A 21,870-nucleotide genomic window follows, 5' to 3' on the forward strand; every position below is an offset into this window, starting at 1 on the left:
GATGATTTTTGTTATCAATGTATATTCCAAACCATATTTATAGCTTTTTAATATTCTTCCAGGAACTAATAACCCCTAACACAGGGGTTTCTCAGATACTGCCTATGAGTCAAATCTGGCCTGCCTTTTGTTTTTTTAAATAGAGTTTTATTGGAATACAGCCATGTTCATTTGTTTATATGTTATTTATGGCTACTTTGACACTGTAATAGCAGAGTTGAGAAGTTGCAGCAGACACCACATGGTCTGGAAAACCTAAAATATTTACTATCTGGTCTTTTACAGAAAATGTTTGTCAACACCACTCTAGCATGTTAATTCTTGAGTGTTTAAACAGGCATAGAGGAATTTGCCTGTATTACTTAGTTAAGTGGAATGCTGAGAACGATAGTGTCCCTGAACTGGAGACTCCTGATAGACCTGCTTTCAGTGGCACAGCTATGGTGAAATGCCTTTATCCTTTACATAAGAACTTTAATTGCAACAACAAAAGTCATAGAAATTCTACACCGACTCTGAATAATTTTCCACCGTCACAAGAGGAATCATGAAGTTTTATGTCAAGATAACTTTTTATAATAAGCCATAGTGAAATTTTAGCATTGTTGGTAGCATTAAGGTTACTGGAGTGAATTGACCAATACGGCCTAGTAAGTGCCCTTTATTTTTAGCTTTAAACTGTAGAAAATTTCGAACATACATAAAAGTAGACAGTGTAATGAACACTATGTTGAGTACTCAGACCCAACAACATTTGCCATATTGTTTCATCTATACAGCCACCTACTCTCCATCTTTGAAGCAAACCTTAGACATACAATTTTGTCTAAATATTTTAGTATGTATCTCTAAAAGATGAGTATTTCTCCTTCTAAACAAAATCACAATACCATTATCACATCTAAGTATAATTAACAAGCAATTCCTTATTAATACCAAATAACCAGTATTCAAACTTTCAGTTGTCTCATATAATCCATGGTTTTAAAATTTTAAAACAGCTTTATTGAAATGTAGTTCACATACCATAAAATTTACCCTTTTAATGTGTATACAGTTCAGTGGTTTTTAGTATATAACAGAGTTTTGCAACCCTCATTTTATCTAATTTTAGAATGTTTTCATCACCCTAAAAGAAACTTTATACCTATTTTCCTTCATACCTTTTCCAGTTTCCCTCAACCCATCTCTAGGCAACCACTCATCTACTTTGTCTGTGTAGGTTTACCTATTCTGGACCTTTTATGAATGAAATCATACAATTTGGTCTTTTGTAATTTGCTTCTTTTAATTATCATAATATTTAAAGGCTTATCTAGTCTCTGGCCTTTGTTAGTACTTTATTCCTGTTTTTGGCTGAATAATATACCATTTTATGGATATACATTTCATTTATCCATTCATCATCTGTTGATAGACATTTGGATTGTTCCACTTTTTGGCTGTTATAAATAATGGTGCTATAAACTTTTTGTATATGTTTTTGTGTCAATGTGTTTTCATTTCCCTTTGGTATATACCCAGAAATGGAATTGCTGGGTCATATGGTAATTGTTTAAACTTTTGAGGAACTGCCAGACTGTTTCCAAAGCAGCTACACTATTTTGTAGCTCCACTGGCAGTGGATTACCATCCCGTTTTTTCCCCATATCAGCAACACTTGTTATTATCTGTAATTTTTTTAGCCATTTTACTGAATATGAAGTGGTTATCTCACTGTGCTTTTGATTTGCATTTCCCTGATAACTAATGATATCATGCATCTTTTTATGTGCTTATTGGCCATTTATTTGTATATCTTCTTTGGAGAACTCTGTTAAAATATTTTACCCTTTTTTCAACTTATTTTTTTGTCATTTTGTCGATGAGTTGTAAAAGTTCTTTATATTTTCTGAATACAAGTCTCTTGCAGATCTGTGGTTTGCAGGTTTTTTTTTTCCATGCTATTTTTCACTTTCTTGTCATTTGAAGCACAAAGGTTTTTAATTTTGATAAATGCCAGTTTTTAAATCACATGTGTGTTTGGTGTCACCTAAGAAATCTAACTGAGAGTCACAAAGATTTATTCCTTTTTTTCTTCCAAGAGTTTTGTAGCTTAGCCCTGACATACAGGTATCTAATCCATTTTGAGGTCATTTTTGCATATGGTTTGAGGTAGATTCTAGTTTTATTCTTCTGTATGTGCATATCCAGTTGTCCCACCCCCATTTGTTGAAAAGATTATTCTTTTCCCAATAATTCTCTGGGTCCCTTGTCGAAAATCAGATGACCATACTGTAAGGGTTTATTTCTGGACTTGCAACTCTATTTTGTTGACTCATACCTGTATTCTCTCTCTCTCTTTTATATATATATCTTTATTGATTTCAGAGAGAGGAAGGGAGAAGGAAGGAGAGATAGAAACATCAGTGATGAGAAAGTCATTGATCGGCTGCCTCCTGCACATTCCTACTGGGGATTGGGCTTGTGACCACAGGCATGTTCCCTGACCAGGAATTGAACCAAGACCTCCTGGGTCATAGGTCAATGCTCAGCCACTGAGCTGTGCTGGCCAGGCATCATATCTATGTTCTTATGTTAGTACCGCACTGTCTTGATAACTGTAGCTTTGTAATAAAATTAGAAGTCAGGATGTGAATATCCCAACTCTCTTCTTTTTGTTCAAGACTGTTTTGGCCATTCTGGGTCCCTTGCAGTTGCAGTTCCATATGAACTTCAGAAATTAGTTTATCCTTTCTGCAAAAAAAAAGTAAGATAGGGATTACCTTATATCTGTAGTTCATTTTGGGGAATGTTGCCATCTTAATGATTTTCCATCTTCCAAATCATGAACACAAAATGTCTGTCCATATAAATGTCGTCTTAAATTTCTTTCAATGATGTTTTGTAGTTTTTAGTGTGTAAGTCTTGCACTTGTTTAGTTAAATTTATTCTTATGCATTGTAGTCTTTTTGGTGGTTTTGTAAGTGGAATTGTTTTCTTATTTTAGGGCTATTCATTTCTTGGGTATAGAAATAAAATTGATTTTGTATATTGATCATGTATTCTGCAACCTTGCTGAAGTCATTTATTAACTCGAATAGTTTTTTGTGTGTGAGGGTGGATTCCTTAGGATTCTCTAGATACAAGATCATGTCATCTGCAAGTAGAGATATTTTACTCCTTTCCCAATTAAGATGCCGTCCTGTTCTTTTTCCTTATTTTTTTCCTCATTTTTTTTTTTTTTCTTTCCTAAATGCCTCCAGTACAATGTTAAATAAAGTGGTGAAATTGATATCCTTGTCTTGTTTTCTGACCTTAGAAGGACAGCTTTTCATTTCTCACCACTAAGTATCAAGTTAGCCGTGGGTTTTTCATAAATGCTCTTTATCAAGTTGATGAAGTTTCTCTCTATATTAGAAGTCTGTTGAGTGTTTTCATCATGAAAAGGTATTCAATTTTGTCAGATGCCTTTTCTATGCCTGTTGAGATGATCATGTGATTTTTGTCTTTTATTCTGTTAATGTATATTACATTGATTGATTTTTGGATATTAAACTAACCTTGCATTTCTGGGATAAATCTTATTTGGAGATTAAAAGATAATTCTTTTTAATATGTTGCTTCATTTGATTTGCTAGTATTTTCTAGAGGTTTTTTGTGTCTATATTCACACATAATGGATTTTTTATTTTTAATTGTGGTAAAATACACAACATAAAACTTACCATCTTAACAGTTTTTAAGTATACAATTCAGTAGTGTTAAGTATATTCACACTGTTTTGTAACCAATCTCTAGAACTTTTTCATCTTGCAAAACTAAAACTCTGCCCCTTAACAACAACTCTTTATTCCTCTCCTCCCAGCCCTTGGTAACCACCATTTAACTTTGTTTTTATGAAGTTGACTACTCTAAATACCTCATATAAGTAGAATCATACAAGTGTTGTCATTTTGTAATTGGCTTATTTCACTTAGCTTAATATCCTCAAGGTTTATCCGTGTTTTAGCATGTGTCAGAATATCCATTCTTGTAAAGCTACAAAAGTACTTCATTGTGTGTATAGACAACATTTTGTTTATCCTTTCATCCATCAGTGGACCTGTGGTTTGTTTCTTCCTTTTGGCTATTGTGCTGGGTCATATGATACATAATGAGTTTGGATTTTGTCTTTACATTGTATATAAAGTCAGGATTCAGATGTGGTTCACACATTTTGATTGGTTTATGTCTCCTAAATCTTTTAATCTTTAGCTTCCTCAAACATCTTTTTTTTCTTGTTTCTTGCAATTTATTTGATGAGCAAACCAGGTTGTTTGTGCTACGTAGTTTCCCACAGTCTAGATTTTGCTGACTGCAGTCCCAAGGTTGTTTTCTCTGTTCACTAAGCCCTCAATTTTGCACACTCGATTTAACAGACTTCACATTTAACGGACGGAATTTCTGGTCCATATGTCATATGTGAAGATTAACACCCTGTTAATTTTAAATTGCTTTTAACCAAGATTTGCTTATAATTAAATTAACAGGTTATTTTGTTGTTGTTATTCAGTGTTATTTTTAACAAATTTTAGCGAATAGGCCATATGTTGGGAAAAAGCGCTGTAGTAATTTTGCTGACATGAGTAAATATTACATATCTACAACTGTAGTTTACATATTTAAATCTAAGAGTCAGGGCTCATAAACAGTGTTCAGTGAATGATTAGCATGTGATCTCACCGCAATACATGTTCTCGTGTGGTGATTGGTTCTGTTGTGGTGGTGGGACTTCTGCAGCAGTTGTTCCAGGGTGCACTAAGCCACACCCCACCCGTGTGCATTTGTTTACTCTCAGTGACTGGTGAATGCATGCATTTACTAGACCTATTTGGTATAAATTTAAAATTACAGTCATACATATAGAAAACCTTTTTGTGAAATTAAACTTTTCATACATAGTTTTAATTACACAGACATGTCTACATAAATAAAAAGAGGTGAACTAACTGATTTATCAATTTTTTAACATATGCATTCGTAAAACCTACTTTATTATCTAACGGACTTTCAGCTTTAACAGACACCCCCTGGTTCAGATTAGTCTATTATATCGAGGTTTGACTGTATTTTCTAGAAGTGTTAACTGGTTCTATACACTTGAGCAGCTTAGGTGGTATTGTGTTCTTCCTGTAAGAGGCACATAATGTCTGGTTGCCTTTCTTTTTGTGATGTTAGCAGCCTTGACTGATCAGTGCCTGCATCATTAATTTATTGGGATTTTAAAATGATGGTATTCTATCATTCCTTATTTAATAGCCGGGATATTTTTTAAGGAGGAACTTCTCATGAACTGTTTGGTTAACCAGTGGTACAGTCTATAGGAAAGGCAAGATAAACACTTGATGCTTTCCCTTTATTTGTAAAGTTTTTAATATAATGAGCTGGTTCGCTTGCCTCTCCCAGTGGTGACCACTTACTTCATCTGTTTTGGTCTTATTTTGAAATCACTGGGATTTATACATATGTGATGTTTCAACCCATTGTAGTTACTTTTAACAATGTCTAAATTGTCCCAATTTTGGCCACTGGGAGTGAGATCCCATTCAGCTTGGCTCCTGGGCCTTTCTGTCAAGACCCTAGTAACTTAGATAGCTTCCTTACCATCAGTAAAAATATCTAGGCCCCAGCTTTGTACACTTCTTGTCCCAAACTTAGAGCCTGTAATTGCTCCAAAAAGTCCTGGTTCTTTTTATTGAGAAATTATTTTAGGGAGCTCCTCTGAGCAGCACTAGGGTGTTTTATTGCTTTGGGGGGTTAGTGTTAGTATTTATCTGTAGAAATCTTCAATAGCCAGAGGTAGGAAAACTTATGAATTAATACTGGTGCTTCCAATATAAAGTCAGGACCACAGTGCTTTTACTTAGTGTCGTCTTCCTTATGTCTTTATCACCTTTCTTCTCTAACAGAAATGTGGTCCCTGCAATACCAGCAACGACAGACTGAGACTGTCACAAGTGCTCATTTGTTTTATTTTACATTATACAGCATCCATCTCAGAATAACTAAACTAACACAACTGTCGCCAAAAGTATGGTTACTGAAAATAATTTTCAGCTTTTTCTAGTTCTTTTTGCTTTTCAGATATGTATATTCTACAGAAGAGGTACAGTCAGATTACTGTTTCAAAGTCCCTTGAAATAGCTCTTCTTTGTGTAGTTCTGCCATCAACTAGATACACACATTGGTTTGTTTCATGTTATTTTCAATTTGTAGATTTTTTTAAATTAATGGTCTAAGTATGGGGAATATTTATATGGCTCCAAACAAAGTCTGTAAAAGAAGGAAATGCCCTCAGTAAAGTCTAGTCTCCAGCCCCTCCTGCGCCTCACTCCCTTGAGCGGTTCCGCCTTCCCTTGCTTTTATAACAGCGTATGCAGGGTGGGGCAAAAGCAGGTTTGCAGTTGTCCATATGGGAAATAGAGTAGTTAATAAATAACAATACAGGAGAAAACTCATGTGTTTCAGTACTCACAACTGTAAGCCTACATTTGCCCCACCGTGTACATTGCGATGGATATTTATATCCCCCCTTTCTTTTATAAAAATAATATATTGTATGCAGTTTTCTCTACCTTGCTTTTTTTACTTAACAAACTATCCTGCAGTCATTCTGTAGTTGCCTTCAGACTTCTTCCTCCCCACTGCACAGCGTTCCGTGCGGATGTGCCACGGGTTACTTGCCAGGTCTCTTCCTCTTACTTTTTGTTATTATAAATACTTCTAGAGTGAATAGCCTCACTTATGAATATGTTTTTAATTTCTTTTTCTAGTTTTTGGAGAGGTTCCTAAAAGTGCTTTGCTGGGTCAGTAGATAAATTAGTGTAATATTGTTAGATGCTGCCAAGTTGCCACCCATAGGGATTGTGGCAATGCTAGGGATATTAGCAATGCATGAGTGAGTTTTGCCAACAGAATAGGTTGTCAGGCTTTTACTTTTTGATAGTCTGTTCATGAAAACAAAACCAAGTGAATTGTCAGTCATTTTTTGTTTTCCAGTTTTTCTGATCAGTTCTATTTTTTTATATTTTATTTTTCAGAGTCAATACAGATTTGTATGTGAAGCTATTTTGAAAGTTTATGAAGAAGGATTTGTTAAACCTTTAACAACATCATCACATAAATAAGAAAGCAAAAGGTCTGGGATATGTGTTGGAAACTGCTTTTCATTTATTCATGTGCCATGATACTGCTCGCAGGAGATGGCATCTAAAGAAAATGAAGAACTAACAAAAACTGAGAACTTCAGCACTGTTGCACTTTATGTTTAAAAAAGTCACTGTCTCAAAACCTGTAATTCACGTTTGAAGACTTATTTCATGCTTTGCTCCGAACACATAGTGAATAACTGCGTATGTTCAGGGTAATTTATGAAATTTTGTGGTGGTGCCATGCCGTCCCATTCTGGTAGTATTGCCACAAACAAGGCTCAGAATTCTCATCTATTACACACCTGTATTCTGAAAGCAAAAAGAAGTAAACATCAGGAGTCAGCTCTGGTGTTTGCAGTGATTCGTGTACTTACTGTACTGATTACCAGATTTTATTTTTTAAATTTTAGCAATATCATTTTCAATATTAGCCAGTACACTGCCTATGGATGCAGCACATCTTTCCCTACACTCCCCTGTAGAGACCTGCTGTTCATAAGAAGAAGGTGGAATCGCTTTTCCCAGGAAATGCTGCACATGTCCATTTACCAGCATCTTACAGAAAGTATAAATATGAATCTACAAATTTTCTTGAATTTAATAATGTAACTTATATTTACCATAAGGTTGGCTTATTCCAAATCATGTGATTTCACATACTTGATATAAAGAAATGCATGCATTGTGTCTTAACCCCTTAAGTGCCTTGGGACGTCTTCGTATGTCTGATTAAAAGGCACTCATTTGACCCACTAGGAGGTATGTATGTATGTATACTGGACATTTACATTTTTATGCATTTTTGAATCAGTTCACATTTGAAAATAACTTCTTGTATTGAGAGTTATGCAGTCAAAGAAGGGTAAGGACATTTTGTTTCTTACTCAATCCCTGTGTCTTATCACAGGAAGCAAAGATAATTTGTGTTCTACTGAGTGAGTGCTCTGCCGCTGTGGTATTGTTTAAATCTGCACATTCCTCCCCGAGGGACAAGGGTTACAGTTTAGAAGCTCAAGTTACAAGATGCTTTATTCTTCAAATTTAATAGTTATTTTATCCCTGACTTTAGAAATGGCTTCTAATATGCACATTAAAGTTAAACATATTGATACTTTAAGCTAAAGTTAGAGCAATTAGTTGTGACTTATTTCTTTCACTAACTGAATTACTGCTCTTCAGCATTCATTTCAGTTCATGTCAAGTTTTGTTCATACTGGTCTGTTGGTCAGGATACTTTGAACAACAAATGAAACATTGTTGACTTGTTTCTAAATGTAATCCCTCAGTAACTGAAATGAAATCCCTCCATAACTGAGATGAGGGTGTTCTTGTCTTTTTGCATATAATTAAACTACTCTGGTTTATATGTACTTACTAAATTATAAGCATGTTAATTCATGGAGAGTTTTGGCTGCCTGCCTGATGGAGGAGCTGATGCCCTTTAAGGATGTGTCTATTTTCCTTTTCAGGTTTTGTTTTTGTGGGTTTTTTTTTTTTTTAAGTCTACAGAGAGAACTTTAAAATTGCCCAGTTTTAATATAAGTGGAAATTTGCTCACCTATTGAAATGTTATATTACATAATTATTTTATATGGATTATAGTTGGAATAGACTTACTGGTGTTTTCTGAATATTTCAGAATTGTATTAATAAAATTTAGAGTTGAATGGTAGATATTTTGGAATGCCATTTAGTATGAGGGGGGGGAAATGTACAATTAAAAATATTCAGTATAACCTAAATGATGTTATTTCAGATAGTCAAAATCCATAATTATAAATTTTAGGAAGTTAAGTCCTAAACAATAGCCAAGATACCAAATAAATTATTGTATTAAATATTTTAAGTTTTTTTAAGAGAAAAACATAACCATATGTCTAAGAGAAATTCTCTTATCTATTTCTGAATTTCATAGTCAAGAAACTGAAGTTTTATTTGAACATTCCATTCTCTACCAACAGATAAATGTAATTTAGGCTGCTATGTGACATGGTGATAAGCTGAAAAGTGAAATCATGTTGGGGTCTACATAATTAGTATTTGGCAGGTTTTCACAAGAATTGAAAAGAAAATCTGTTCTGTGGATAGAATATGACAACCATAGATTTTTAAAAAGATAACAGTTGTGTAGAGATAAACAGATAAGTGGCATGGTTGGCGCGTTCTTTAATTTAGGGCTTTGTTTACACTTCTGAGAGTAACTCTAATACTTTTTGGCGGTGAGCACTGCTGCCTTTTTAGTCAGTCTTTAAAGGACAGGACAGTATGTTAGAAGTTAGGGTTATATTTAATTTCCTCATATGTCAGTTTTTCAACTGGGAAGTATTAGCTGTGTTTTTATGTACAAAAAGATTCTTTTTTAAAGGCATATTTATCAGGATCTTAAATTTAAAAATATGCTAATTATGCTTCCCTCCTCACTCAACAGATAAGACTTGATCCATTTCACCTAAGAATTTTTTAACCTGTTTATTAATCTACATAGGGTTCTAGGAATGATCCCAGCTTTGGTACACCAAGTAGTTCTAGATTTCATTCATATCAGTGTAACGCTGAGTGATAAAGATGCCAGATTTCTTGTATCTGAACTACCCCCCCCCCCCCAATCAATCAGTGTTGACTGTTATTCTCACAAGTGGGAATAGATGTTGGTGAATCGGGCTTCTGTAAATGCTAAGAAATGTTTGTGAAAACCTTTCCTCTGATCTATGATGGGTTTTACGATGTTCATTTCAAATGTTTGGTTGAGCATCTGATTTGTGTCAGCACTGTGTACATAGGATGAGGAATATTTTGGAATTGACTTTACATTCACAAAAAGAAAAATTGGTAGTATTTGTTAAAGCCGTGCATTCATTCAAAATAGAGTCAGAGTAACAGTGTAAGAAAGGATGTCCTTTGTTTGGCCTGCTAGCACAAGTAGGAGGTGGGGAAAGAGTTCATCATTTTAAGAGTAAAGAGAAACTATATACATAAAAACTGGCTTCAAATGTATAAAGGTATGTTGTCATTAAGATAGTTGCTTAAAGGTTTCAAGTACTAATACTACACATAGAAATACTTTTGGGTGTTTATATATGTGTGTTTCACAAAGGCTGATGCTAACAGAGGTAAAGGATTATTTTAACTAGAGAGTTGTTTATAATTTGTTGGCAGATGTGATCAGGTCTAATCAGGTATTTGAGCAGAATTCTCCTGTCTGCACTGGAAGTACTATAACATTAGAGCTAAAAGGAACTTGAAAGATTTTTATCTAATTTCACTTAGACAATATGGGTAATTATCATAAATTCTCATGAATTTTAGTCTGTTTCAGCGCAAGAATTATATTCAGGCAGTGATTTCACTTAATAACTATGATAACCTTTGAAGATGTCACTTAATTTAGAAAATAAGTGGACTTTTAAAAGTGATCCTAATTGGGGCTCTGACTCGTTTTGCTAGCCATGCTTCCTTGACGGATCATGAGCCTTTGTTAGGTATTTAAGCTGACATACGTGCATTGTGAAAACATTCTGAAATGCAAGTGAGAAGGCTGATTTTTAAAAATACTTAAAACGTAAAACTAAGATTTAGAATATGTCCATTTGCAATGAAATGATTTATGTTCATAGTTCAAACATGTAGTAGAATTAAAGCATTACTTGTTTTATAGTCTATTTTTTTTTTCTGTTTTAAAAATATATCTTTATTGATTTCAGAGAGAGGAAGGGAGAGGGAGAGAGATAGAGAAACATCAGTGATGAGAGTCATTGATCAGCTGCCTCCTGCACGCCCCCGACTGGGGATCGAACCGCGATCTCCTGGGTCCTAGGTCGATGCTCAACAGCTGAGCCACACCCCACGCAGGAAGGGAGAAGGAAACTAGAATTTTTAACAGTGTTCTATTTAATATCTATGTTTTGAATATTTAAAATATTCTGACTGTAAGGTTGCCAAAGTAGGTTTGAATTCATAAAAATTATTTATACCACAGTAATGTGGGATATGTTTACATCTCTCTTATTTTGTTGTTGTAATTTTTTTGTAGTTCACATGAATTGGCATTTAAAGTCACGTGGAGTGAATAGTGAATACATTATGGTAAATATTTGTTGGAATAAACAGCTCTTAATAACATGACAAGACCAGGATAAACTGGGCCACAGCTTGCTCTTACGCAATTGCCACAGCGGCAAAGGAATTACATTAGCATTGCTTCCCCCGTTTGCCTCAGCTGGCCAACCACAAGCTCTCCAAGCATTTTTTAGGGTATTTCCTCTCAGTAAAATGGCTGTTATTGAAACCCACTGCATTAGTTGTATCCAGTTTCAGAATTACTGATCCATTGGTAAAGATTTATTAGTGCTTCATTGTGATCACAACACAAGTTGTATTAACTGTTTTGTAAAATTCTTTGAGAATTATGTAGAAACACATTTACATAATAAAACATTTTAGGGCTAACTGCTAATAATTTCAGCAGTTTTATAAAGAGACCATGAAATTAATCTCTAAATTGAATTAATTTTGGGGGGGCTCATCTTTCTTTACAATGTCTGCAATGATTGTCAACACAATTTTTTTGTTGTATACAGATTTCATTCTTAGCAGTTACAATAAGCCTTTCAATATTATCAAAAACAGACAAGCCCTATTTCAGTCAGAAATTAGCCATTTTATTTCATAATCTTGGTGATGTCGTGGGTAGATACCAAATTGTTGTTTCCTATCTAAATTTGCTGCTATTTTTTTGTATGTTTTTCTACAGCAGTTTATTGTTGATTTCTAAAGTTTTATATTCATTGTTTTAGTAATACAAGCTAAGTGGGCAGCCAGAAGTAGTATCTGCTGGGGTGGAATTCATCAACATTGACGAGATATGGTTATTGCATAAATAAGTAAACCGATTTTTTTATTTATTTACAAAGTGAAAGGTGTTAGCAATATTTCAAGTTAAAGGCTACAGTTTTAGGAGGAAGTCCTAATGTTTAACTTCCTGAAACCTTTTAAAATTTCAGATACAAGAATGAAAATGTTTTAAAGCCTTGTGGTGCTCATACAGGTTTCAGTTACACTGTCTAATTTTCCTGTTGTGGTGTAAATGATATGGGAAATATTTTTCTATGGGCAAAAGATTGAAACTGTTAACTACTTTTACTTCATGGTTTAAAAAGGAAAAATGATATTTGTATGTCTTTAATGCTGTAAAGAATATGAATGTACCTTTCAAGTGTTTTGAGAACTATGACTTGATTATAAGGATACTCTTTGTTTTAAAAAAAAAGTCAGTAAGGCATTGAAAAAGAAAGGAAAGGTGTATTCTACTTCATTATACAAAATGCAATTTTAGAAGAAAGTGTAATTTCATTAAAAATAAGAGCAATCATTGAAGCGCATTTCAAATTAATATATTTTTTATTTTGCTCTGTTTTAGCTCTAGAATAGGAACTTTCAAGAAAATTTGTGCATACTGTGTTCAAGTGTCATGGCACGGACTTCCAGACTTCTCTGGGGTGGGGAAGGGCTTTTTGTTGAGGGCAGCCGCTCTGCTCCCTGTCACCATGAAGGAAAGTCCTCAGGCTTTGGCACTATTGTAGCCACAAATGAAACATCGTTGTGAGCGTGACGTGGATGAAGCCAGAAACCCATGCCTAAGATTTGCCGCAGTGAATATGTGCAGAGCCCCTGACGGATAGTTCTGCCTTTTTATTCTCAGTGTCTCAGGCGGGTCAGCCCAGCTCGGGCTGGTAGCAGTGCTGTCTTACCTGCGTAGGGTTTATTCAGTCAGCTGAGCAAAACAACCCAAAATGCCCTGCATTTTCAACTGACATCTTTAGGTATGATTAATTCATTCCATTGTTTTAAAAGGGAGTAATTATTATTTGTTACTCATTAAACTTGACTCAATGGGGCCTTCATTGTTTTGACACCTGCTTCCATCCCTCCAACTCGTAAAAAAACATCACTTTCCCTTTCCAGAAGAGTCTTTGTGAAGTAAGTACCCTGAGCAACTGTGAGGTGATAACTTCTTAACTTTTGTTAACAGTTATTAAAAGATGAGTATCTAGGCCCGGGCCGCTTAATCCTCGGAGTTTCCAAAATTTAGCAAGTATTATTTGTGATAACCTTAAAATGCCACATTGCTAATAAAATTATCACCATGAAGCCATCAAGGGGGCTCATCCCTGCTCGCAGTCTTAGACCCAAGTAAGGTACTGATGTGTGGTTTCCCCAAATCCACTGTAGTCACAACTGAGCCCATTTTACCTTGTATTTAAAAGAAGTTTTTAGTTTTTACTTTTGAATTACAGTGTTCCAGTTACTTGCCTACCTGGGCAAGAAAATTTCAACCCAATTCTGGGATTCTCTTGCCCCATCTTTTCCCACCTTTCAGCAAGTTGACAAAATAATTTTTTTTCTTGTATTCTGTAGAGTAGGTCAAATTTCAATGCTGAAATTGATTCCTTGAATTTCAAATAGTAGCACTTTATTTCATGCTTACTACTGACTTAATTTATACATTTAAAAATATCCTAGGAGTCTTGTAAATATGGGGAAATTTTAGTGGGTTAGTATGTAGAGGTCATTGGATTGGACACAAGTTTAAATGCTTTACACTGATCTCTTTTTTAATGATCTCTTGATCATATGATATTTAAAAGGTAACTTGTGTGATTTTCAGCTTTGCCACTTTTCTGTAATTTATTTAGTACAATAGAGGCTGTCTAGTTGCCTGTGTTGCTGGACTCTGAGTTCTCTCAGCTAGCTTCAGCCAAGTTCGGTTTACTAGTCATTTCTGCTTTGCATTTTTGTACATTACATAAATACTTGGAAATCCGTTTGTTTAGTTCTGTGTTGTACCTAGGGGTTAAGTCAATACTGCACCACAAGTAAGTTGAAGGGGGCAAAGTCCTGACACTTTAGATATATGTCAAGGGGCAGGATCTAAGAGACTAAAAACAGTTTAAGCTGTTTCATTTTCTATCATTAGAATATATGTGCTTAAAAAATTAAAACTGTTGAAACCGTTGTTCCTTCAGCATCAGGACATTGCATTTACAGTCTATATTGTAGTATTTTCAAATAAGAAAAGTTAGTCTTTATTTTCTACAGTGTAGGCTTAATTTTAGGACAGATAGTTTACACTCATCAGTGATATTTGTAATTGTTTCTATGTAGAGGGTGTTTTAATTTGGTGTTGTTTTTTTTTTCTTGTAACAGGTGCTATATGTAAATATGAAGGGCAAAAAGTCACTTAGTTAAAAGTTGTTTATTTCCTAATTAAAATACAGTTTTACATTTGTGCTGCCATTTCACGTTTCATTGTACTGAACTAGCAGCAAATGGAATTAGCTCCGTAATTTTTTAAACTAACTCTTCTCCCACTTTAAAGAAATCTCTCTCCTTCAATAGGGTTTGTTCCCTAAGAAGAGGCAAAGAGGCGTAGGATTTGTTTGAAATGTGGAAGCTTGAATTTGGTCAACACTGGATAGTTTTAAATCATCACTGTGTGTTTGTCACTGCAACTTACTGTGTGCTCGAAAGGCCTGTGTGTTTATTTGTCTTAATATCAGTGAAAATTATAATTCCTACAATTAATTCATGTAAAAGTATCTATGAATACTAGCAGCAAACAGGATAAAAATGCTGGTTTGCATTAAAACTACTGTTGTCCTAAGAGCGATTCATGTTATGTAAAATGCTATGACACATATTTTATTGGCCATGTTCATTTGATTGAGAAATAGTTGTTCAGGTACAAACGTGAAAAAAACTCTAGCTGTGACTTTTACTTGTTCAATTGTTAAATAAAGATGTGCTTTAGTAATTTAAAGTATAGGAGTTTTGAAGATTATTTTATGGGAGTGTTTCATTAATGGGTGATCGGGAGGGACTAGGGGAATGCCAAGTGCAACGTTTATTTCTAGACTTCCTGGCCCCCGTCGTGACTGTACTGGGGGAGAAGAGGGGGTAAGGAAGGAACTGAACCATTTAGAAGACGGCTGCTCCCCGAGGCCCCCCGAGCCGCCCCTCTGTCCCGGGGGCCTGGGGGAGACCTGGCAGCCGGAGCAGAGGCACGCGCTCCTCCTGAGGCCCGCTTGCTTGGCGCCTTCCCCAGTGCGGTAAGTATGCCGTTTGCATCTGAAAGAAAATGTTCATTAATATTTAAATACTTTCACATCAAAAATTACACAAAAAAGGCAAAAAAAACTTCTGTGCCAAGACTGTTCTTATGTACAAGATCCTAAAAATATAAACAACTTACTGTTTATATTGATGATCCAAGGGGAAAGCTCTTCCACGCTCTCCCTGACCGAGGATAGTTGCCCTCCGGTTGGTGGCAGCCAAGTTAAATTTCTTGTACTTTCTCCTGGGGATAAAAATGTGTGCACGCATTTGTGTGTGCGTATACATTTTATTAATGGCCAAGGGTCTGCACAACGTTCTGCAGCTTGCGTTGTCACCTCGGGAATATCTGCACAGCACGGTCAGGTCTCCCTCCCTCTTCGTCACTGCCTTGCATCCTCACAGAACTGAATTTCCTCATGGACACGGCCTGTTTCTAGTGCGTCCTGTAGGAACTGCTGCAGTGAGCATTCTGATGCAAACACTGACCAGTCATTGCAAGGATATGCATAGGGTGAGTTTCTAGCGGTGCGATTGCTAAGTCATAGATACCTGCATTTTAACATTTTAATAGATTTGTCTAATTGTTCTCAGAGAAGATCCTACGAGTTTATTCTCCCAGCTAAAGCATATGAGAATGTTTCTCCGTATTCTTACTAGAACTGCTATCATACTTAATTTTTTTGCTCATCTCATAAGTGAAATCTTTCATTTTAATGTATTTTCACTATAAGGTTAAATCGATTTTTGTCTTTATTAGTCCCATGTATTTCTTGTTTTCTAAGTTTCATATTTCTATCCTTTTATATCAAGTTGTTTAATGTTTTATTCATTATGAGATGTTGGAAATTAAAGAAATTAGTCATTTGACAGTCATATGTTGCAAAACCTGTTTGTTATGGTGCTGTCTTTGACTTTATTCTTTTTTGAGGTCTGGGGTGGTGTGATGACCTTTTTAATACTTTTGCAAGCAAATGTATCAATCTTTTTAGTGACTTCTGAGTTCGGAGTATACCTGCAAAAGCCTTTTCTAATTCCTATCAGCATTCCATCTGTGACAGGCTTTCTTAACCACCATCAAAATAACCTACTCAGGCCCTGGCCTGTGCGTTCAGTGGTTAGAGCATTGGCCCACGCACCGAAGGGTCTCTGGTTCGATTCCTGGTCAAGGGCACATACTTGGGTTGTGGGTTCACTTCCCATGGCGGAGGCAGCCATTCGATGTCTCTCACATTGATGTTTATCTCTCTCTCTCTCTCCCCCGCTTAACCTCCCTCCCTTCCACTCGCTCTGAAAAGCAATGGAAAGAATAATAACCTACTCAAGTACACTGACACTCTTTCTACTTGTGCTTCCCCTTCCCACTGTTGACTGAGGTCACTTACGCTGGAGCTCTTTGTAGTTCGAGCGATTAAGTTGTAAGCTTACTAAAATCAGTTTACTTGCTAACCTGCATATGCAAATTTGTTTACCTTTATTATACTATTTCATTACATATTATATAAGCCAATGAAATGAGAGTGTGAAAAGAAAGATAGGGTGCTCACAAAAGCCTTATAAAGGTATCATTAGAACTTTACCCCTTAAAAAAAATTTTAATAGTATGAGCAAGACAGCTATGAGAGAATAAAAGAAAAAAGAATAGATTATATACTTAGACTACAGACGAACATAGATAATGCATTTGGGAGTCTTTGTTTTGCAACAAAGACTAAAGGATTACATTTGGGCTCACATCCAAAGTAAAAAGCCTTGGACTTATTTAAAAAGAATCACAAATGAATATACAATTATACATCTTAAGCTAAAACAAAATGCATGTATTTTCTTAATCCTCCAACCATTACTTCTGATTCCATCACATATGTGGGTTTCTATCATAATTTATGAAACAGTTCCTCTATTAAATATTTAGATAATTTTTAAACTTTGGCTATTAATAACGATGATCCTGTTTGTGTGTTTTTTAAAATGATTTTATAGGAAGGGAAAGGTAGAGAGAGAAACATTGATGAGAGGGAAACCAATAGGCTGGGGATCAAGCCTGCAACCTGGGCATTTGCCCTGACCAGGAATCAAATCGGTGACCTCTCAGTGCATGGGACAGTGCTCAACCAACTAAGTGACACTGGCCAGGCTATATATTCCCTTTTAAATCATGCTTGTACATATGGATCAGCTGTACATAAAATTTCCCCCAACATTGTATTATAAAAATGTTCAAATATAGAAAAACAATTGAATAGTAGAACCTATTCCCTAGGTTCTACAATTAACATCTGGCTATATTTGCTTTATCATATTAAGTTTTAACAAACGTACATGTGTGTGTAACTCAAACTCCTACATAAGGGTTTCATATAGAACATCAGTATCACCTGAGAAAACTTCCTTTTTCACCTTCCCAGTCATTTACTACCCTCTCCTTTCCTTCCTTTATTGTTTTCCTAGGGTTACCATAACAAAGTGCCACAAACTGGGTGGCTTAAACAACAGAAAGTTGTCTCGCAATTACGGAGTTCAGAAGTCCAAAATCGGGAGTTGGCAGAGCCGTGCTCCCTCGGAGGGTGCTGGGAAAGGGCCTATTCATACGTCCCTCCTGGCTCCTGGTCGACTCAGACCTTCCTTGGCTTTTAATGTCTCTCCAGCTCTCCATCTTCACGTGACACTTCCCTGTGTTTCTGCGTCTTTACGTGGCCGTGCTCCTATAAGAAAACCAGCCGTGGTGGATGAAGGGCCACGCTACTCCAGTGTCACCTCATCGTCCATGATTACGTCTGCAACAACCCTATTTCCAAAAAAGGCCACATTCTCGTCCTGGGTGTTTGGACTTCAACATGTCTTTTGTTGGGGTAGACACAATGAAACCCTTAACATTACCAAAGGCAGTCTGTTTCTCCCACCGTAGACTACGTTAGCGCGCACAGGAAGACTTGTTTATAGTCAGAGAGTTTGGGGTTCATCAGTGTGTCTTGGTTCTTTTTAATGGGCAGCCGGGCTTTTGAGACATTGTCAGTTGGGAGGGGACGGCCAGCAGAGATGCAGCGGACACTGCTGTACCGGTGTGCTTGTGGACACATGCTTTCACGTCTCTGGAGCAAACATGAGGAGTGGAATTGCTGGTCCATTAGGCATATTTCAAATTTTGATTGACACTGTCAGACTGGCTTCCAAAAATATAGCTCACTTTACAATCCCATCAGTAATGTGAATGTGTCTCCATCCCTGCTGGATATTAGGACTTTAATTTTCTTATATGTAATAAGATGTATATATCAAATATGATTAGCAGAGTTGAATATCTTTTATAAATATGTTTTTATTGATTTCAGAGCAAGGAAGGGAGAGGGAGAGAGAGATAGAAACATCAGTGAAGAGAGAAAATCATTGATCTGCTGCCTTCTGCACACCCCTTACTGGGAATCGAGCCCGTAACCTGGGCATGTGCTCTGACTGGGAAACAAACCCTGACCTCCTTGTTCATGCGTCGATGCTCAACCACTGAGCCATGCCAGCCAGGCTTGAATATTTTTTATATATTTATTGTCCATGCATATTTCTTTTTTGGTGAATTCATTTGGGTCCTTTGTTTTTGTAACTTATCCTATTTAAACAAAAAATTATTTGGACTTTTGCTTCTGACCATGAGGGAGCCCAGAATCACCCTCCTGGTATAAACAACTAGAAAGTTTGACACAATATAGGAAACAACTTTTGCAATATTAGACCAAAGCAGAGCAGGACTATAATCCCTAAGAAAAGAGAAATGAGTGAGGTGAGCCTCACCATAAGCCAGGTTTTCTATGTGGAGGCAACTTATAAACTGGTATAGAAATTCAGAACCCAAATAGGACTGGTAATCTTTCTACTTGGGGAGACAGATATCAGAGTTTTAGGAACTTGGCATTGTTAAAAGGTATAAAGCAAAGTTCCATAGGAGGAAACTACATAAAGAGGGATTTCAAGAAATTTACATAAAAGTCACCTTGAGTTCTGCACTGAATATTAATGTTTGCATATGGTGAAAGTCCCTGAGGCCAGACAAGAAAAACATCTGAGGAAATACAATTACCAAGTTTTAACATGAATACCCTCACAGGTGGCCACACTGATGGGGATAATTCAAGTTCCTTTCAAGCAAGTGGAGAAGTCTCTGAAAATACAGGGCATTCAGTAAAAACCAAAGAAAAGCCAAACTTTAGAAGTGAGACTAAACAAGCTGTAGAATAAAGGCCACTCTTCCCTCATCTGAAAGCTCTTTAAACAAATTTCAAAATGATCAAATTAATTCACTACTTAACTGCCTGACAGAGAAAAATCCACTGAAAAATATCATTCAACAAAATTAAATTAACCATACCCAGCCTCCAAACAAAAATTGCCACAGGTAGCCCGGCTGGCATGGCTCAGCGGTTGAGCATCTACCTATGATCCAGGAGACTATGGTTTGATTCCCGGTCAGGGCACATGCCCGGGTTGTGGACTCAATCCCCAGTGGGGGGCATGCAGGAGGCAGCCGATGAATGACTCATCATTGATGTTTCTATCTCCCTTTCCCTTCCTCTCTCTGAAATCAATAAAACATGTAAAATAAATAAATCTTGGAAATTTATTTTTTAATTACCACAGGTAGAAGCAATTAAATATGACCCATAGAAGAAAAATAAAAGAAACCAACTCAGAAATGGCAAAAAGAGCCTCCGTTACAGACTTGCTTGGAAGGCTCTCAAGGAGGTCCTGGCAAAATCAGAGAGAGACTGAGTGTGTGGCTCGAGGGTGGGGCCATTTATCCCTTGCACACCCAGCCAGTGCCACCATCCTGTGCAGAGCACCCCCTTCACACAGCCAAATCTTGGTCTGTTTGAATTCTGTTGGGCCCATCCTGATGATTTCCCTGAGACTCCGGCCCACTACAAAAGTTTGAGGGCACCAGCAGGTGGCAGCTGGCCTTGAAGTCCCCTGGTAATTTTGTTGAGTGGCCTTAGACCCAGCACTGTGCCAAATTTGAATCCTTAATCTGGTGAACATCACTCAACACTATATGGTGACTCACTGAGAACCTGCTTCACACAACTTGCTACTGCCAGAGCCTCTTTCAGTGACTGAGCCTAACCAGCAGCTGGCAAAAGGAAGTGGACCTTGATGTGCCTTGGGCCTTTGCCGACCTGCTCCCAGACTCAGTGCTTGTGGAAGCCTGCCTTGGTGCTCAGCTTGGCCCCTCCCAAGCACACCCAGGCCCAGCAGAGGCAGCCACAAGCTCTGGATCACTTCATAGCTCCAAACAAGTAGCCCAGAGCCAGTCACAGGCAGTGCCTGACATTGATCTGCATGAATCCCTCCCAAGAGGCCCAGAACCCATATACACAGTGGTGGGCTTCACACCACATCAGAGCATGACCCAATTAGCTCCACAGGCAGCACACACAAAAAGATCTCAGTAGACACTAGACCTTGCTGGGGTTAACTCTGCTTTGTGGGGTCAGACCCCTGCAAAGCAGTTCATACAGTGTGGTCAGCGGAGATCCTCATATTTGGCCTGAGGGTCAGCCTCACCCACAGATGGGCCAACAGCAATCAAAACGCAACTGCAACACAAGGGCTCACATAACACACACAAAGGATATTCCTAGAGCACCTAGCTCTTTTGATCAGGAAGACTGCAACACTGAGCGCCGCAATACACTTATTACATGAAGCCAGCATACCAAGACTGGGAGACACAGACTGACCTAATACATGGAAATAAGGAGGAGAGGCAGCCAAGTGGGAAGACAAAAGAAACATGCCCCAAATGAAAGAGCATGAGAAATCCCTAGAAAAATAACTAAATGAAATGGAGGCAAGCAATCTACCAGATGCAGAGTTCAAAACTGGTTATAATGATGCTCAAAGAACTTAGGGGAAGAATGGATGAACTCCACAAGAACTTAAACAGAGGTATCAAGTATAAAAAGTGACATAGAGCCTGGTCGGCATGGCTCAGCAGTTGAGCATTGACCTATGAACCAGGCAATAACAGTTCTATTCCCAGTCAGGGCACATGCCCAGGCTGTGCTCAATCCCCTATTCCTGCAGGAGGTAGCCAATCAACGATTCTCTCTCATCATTGATGCTTCTCTCTTCCTCTCCCTTTTATTCTCTGAAATGAATAAAAATAAATAAAAATACAACTTCTTTGAAAAAAAGTATGTTGATTTTTTTAAAAAAGTGACATTGAAACCATAAAAATAAAAAATGAAGACTACAATATCTGAAATGAATACACTAGGAGGAATAAACAGCTATGAAGCAGAGGATGAAGTCAGCAATTTAGAAGAAAAGGTAGCAGAAAATACCCAATCAGAGCAGCAAAAAAAAAATTTTTTTAATGAAGGTAGTTTAAGGGACCTCTGAGACAACAGAATGTAACAACATCCTCATAATAAGGCTCCCAGAAGGAGAAGAGACAGAGCAATGGATTGAGAACCCATTTAAAAAAATAATGACTGAAAATGTCCATAACCTGGTGAAGGAAAAAGAGACAAATCCAGGAAGCACAGAGTATCAAACAAGGTGAACCCAAAGAGGCCCACACCAAGACATCACAATT

The 21,870-nt window shown here is 36.9% G+C and overlaps 1 protein-coding gene across 4 annotated transcripts in view; it reads left to right on the forward strand.

Moving 5' to 3' along the window:
- The window catches only part of PTPN4 (protein tyrosine phosphatase non-receptor type 4), a 174,205-nt gene extending 165,361 nt beyond the window's left edge, over nucleotides 1-8,844 (forward strand). For 3 of the 4 annotated variants that reach the window (XM_016209806.2, XM_087819904.1, XM_016209809.2), the window contains one exon: nucleotides 7,062-8,844. In XM_016209806.2, the coding sequence (XP_016065292.2) occupies nucleotides 7,062-7,148 (87 nt within the window). In that variant the 3' untranslated portion in view covers nucleotides 7,149-8,844. Of the gene's footprint in view, nucleotides 1-285; nucleotides 3,567-7,061 lie in introns of those variants that run through there. The other variant, XM_087819905.1, reaches the window with a different exon arrangement.
- Nucleotides 8,845-21,870: the final 13,026 nt, after the last annotated feature.

The sequence above is a fragment of the Miniopterus natalensis genome, chromosome 8, assembly GCF_054644295.1.
Source record: "Miniopterus natalensis isolate mMinNat1 chromosome 8, mMinNat1.hap1, whole genome shotgun sequence".
In the NCBI taxonomy this organism is placed as follows: Eukaryota; Metazoa; Chordata; class Mammalia; order Chiroptera; family Miniopteridae; genus Miniopterus; species Miniopterus natalensis.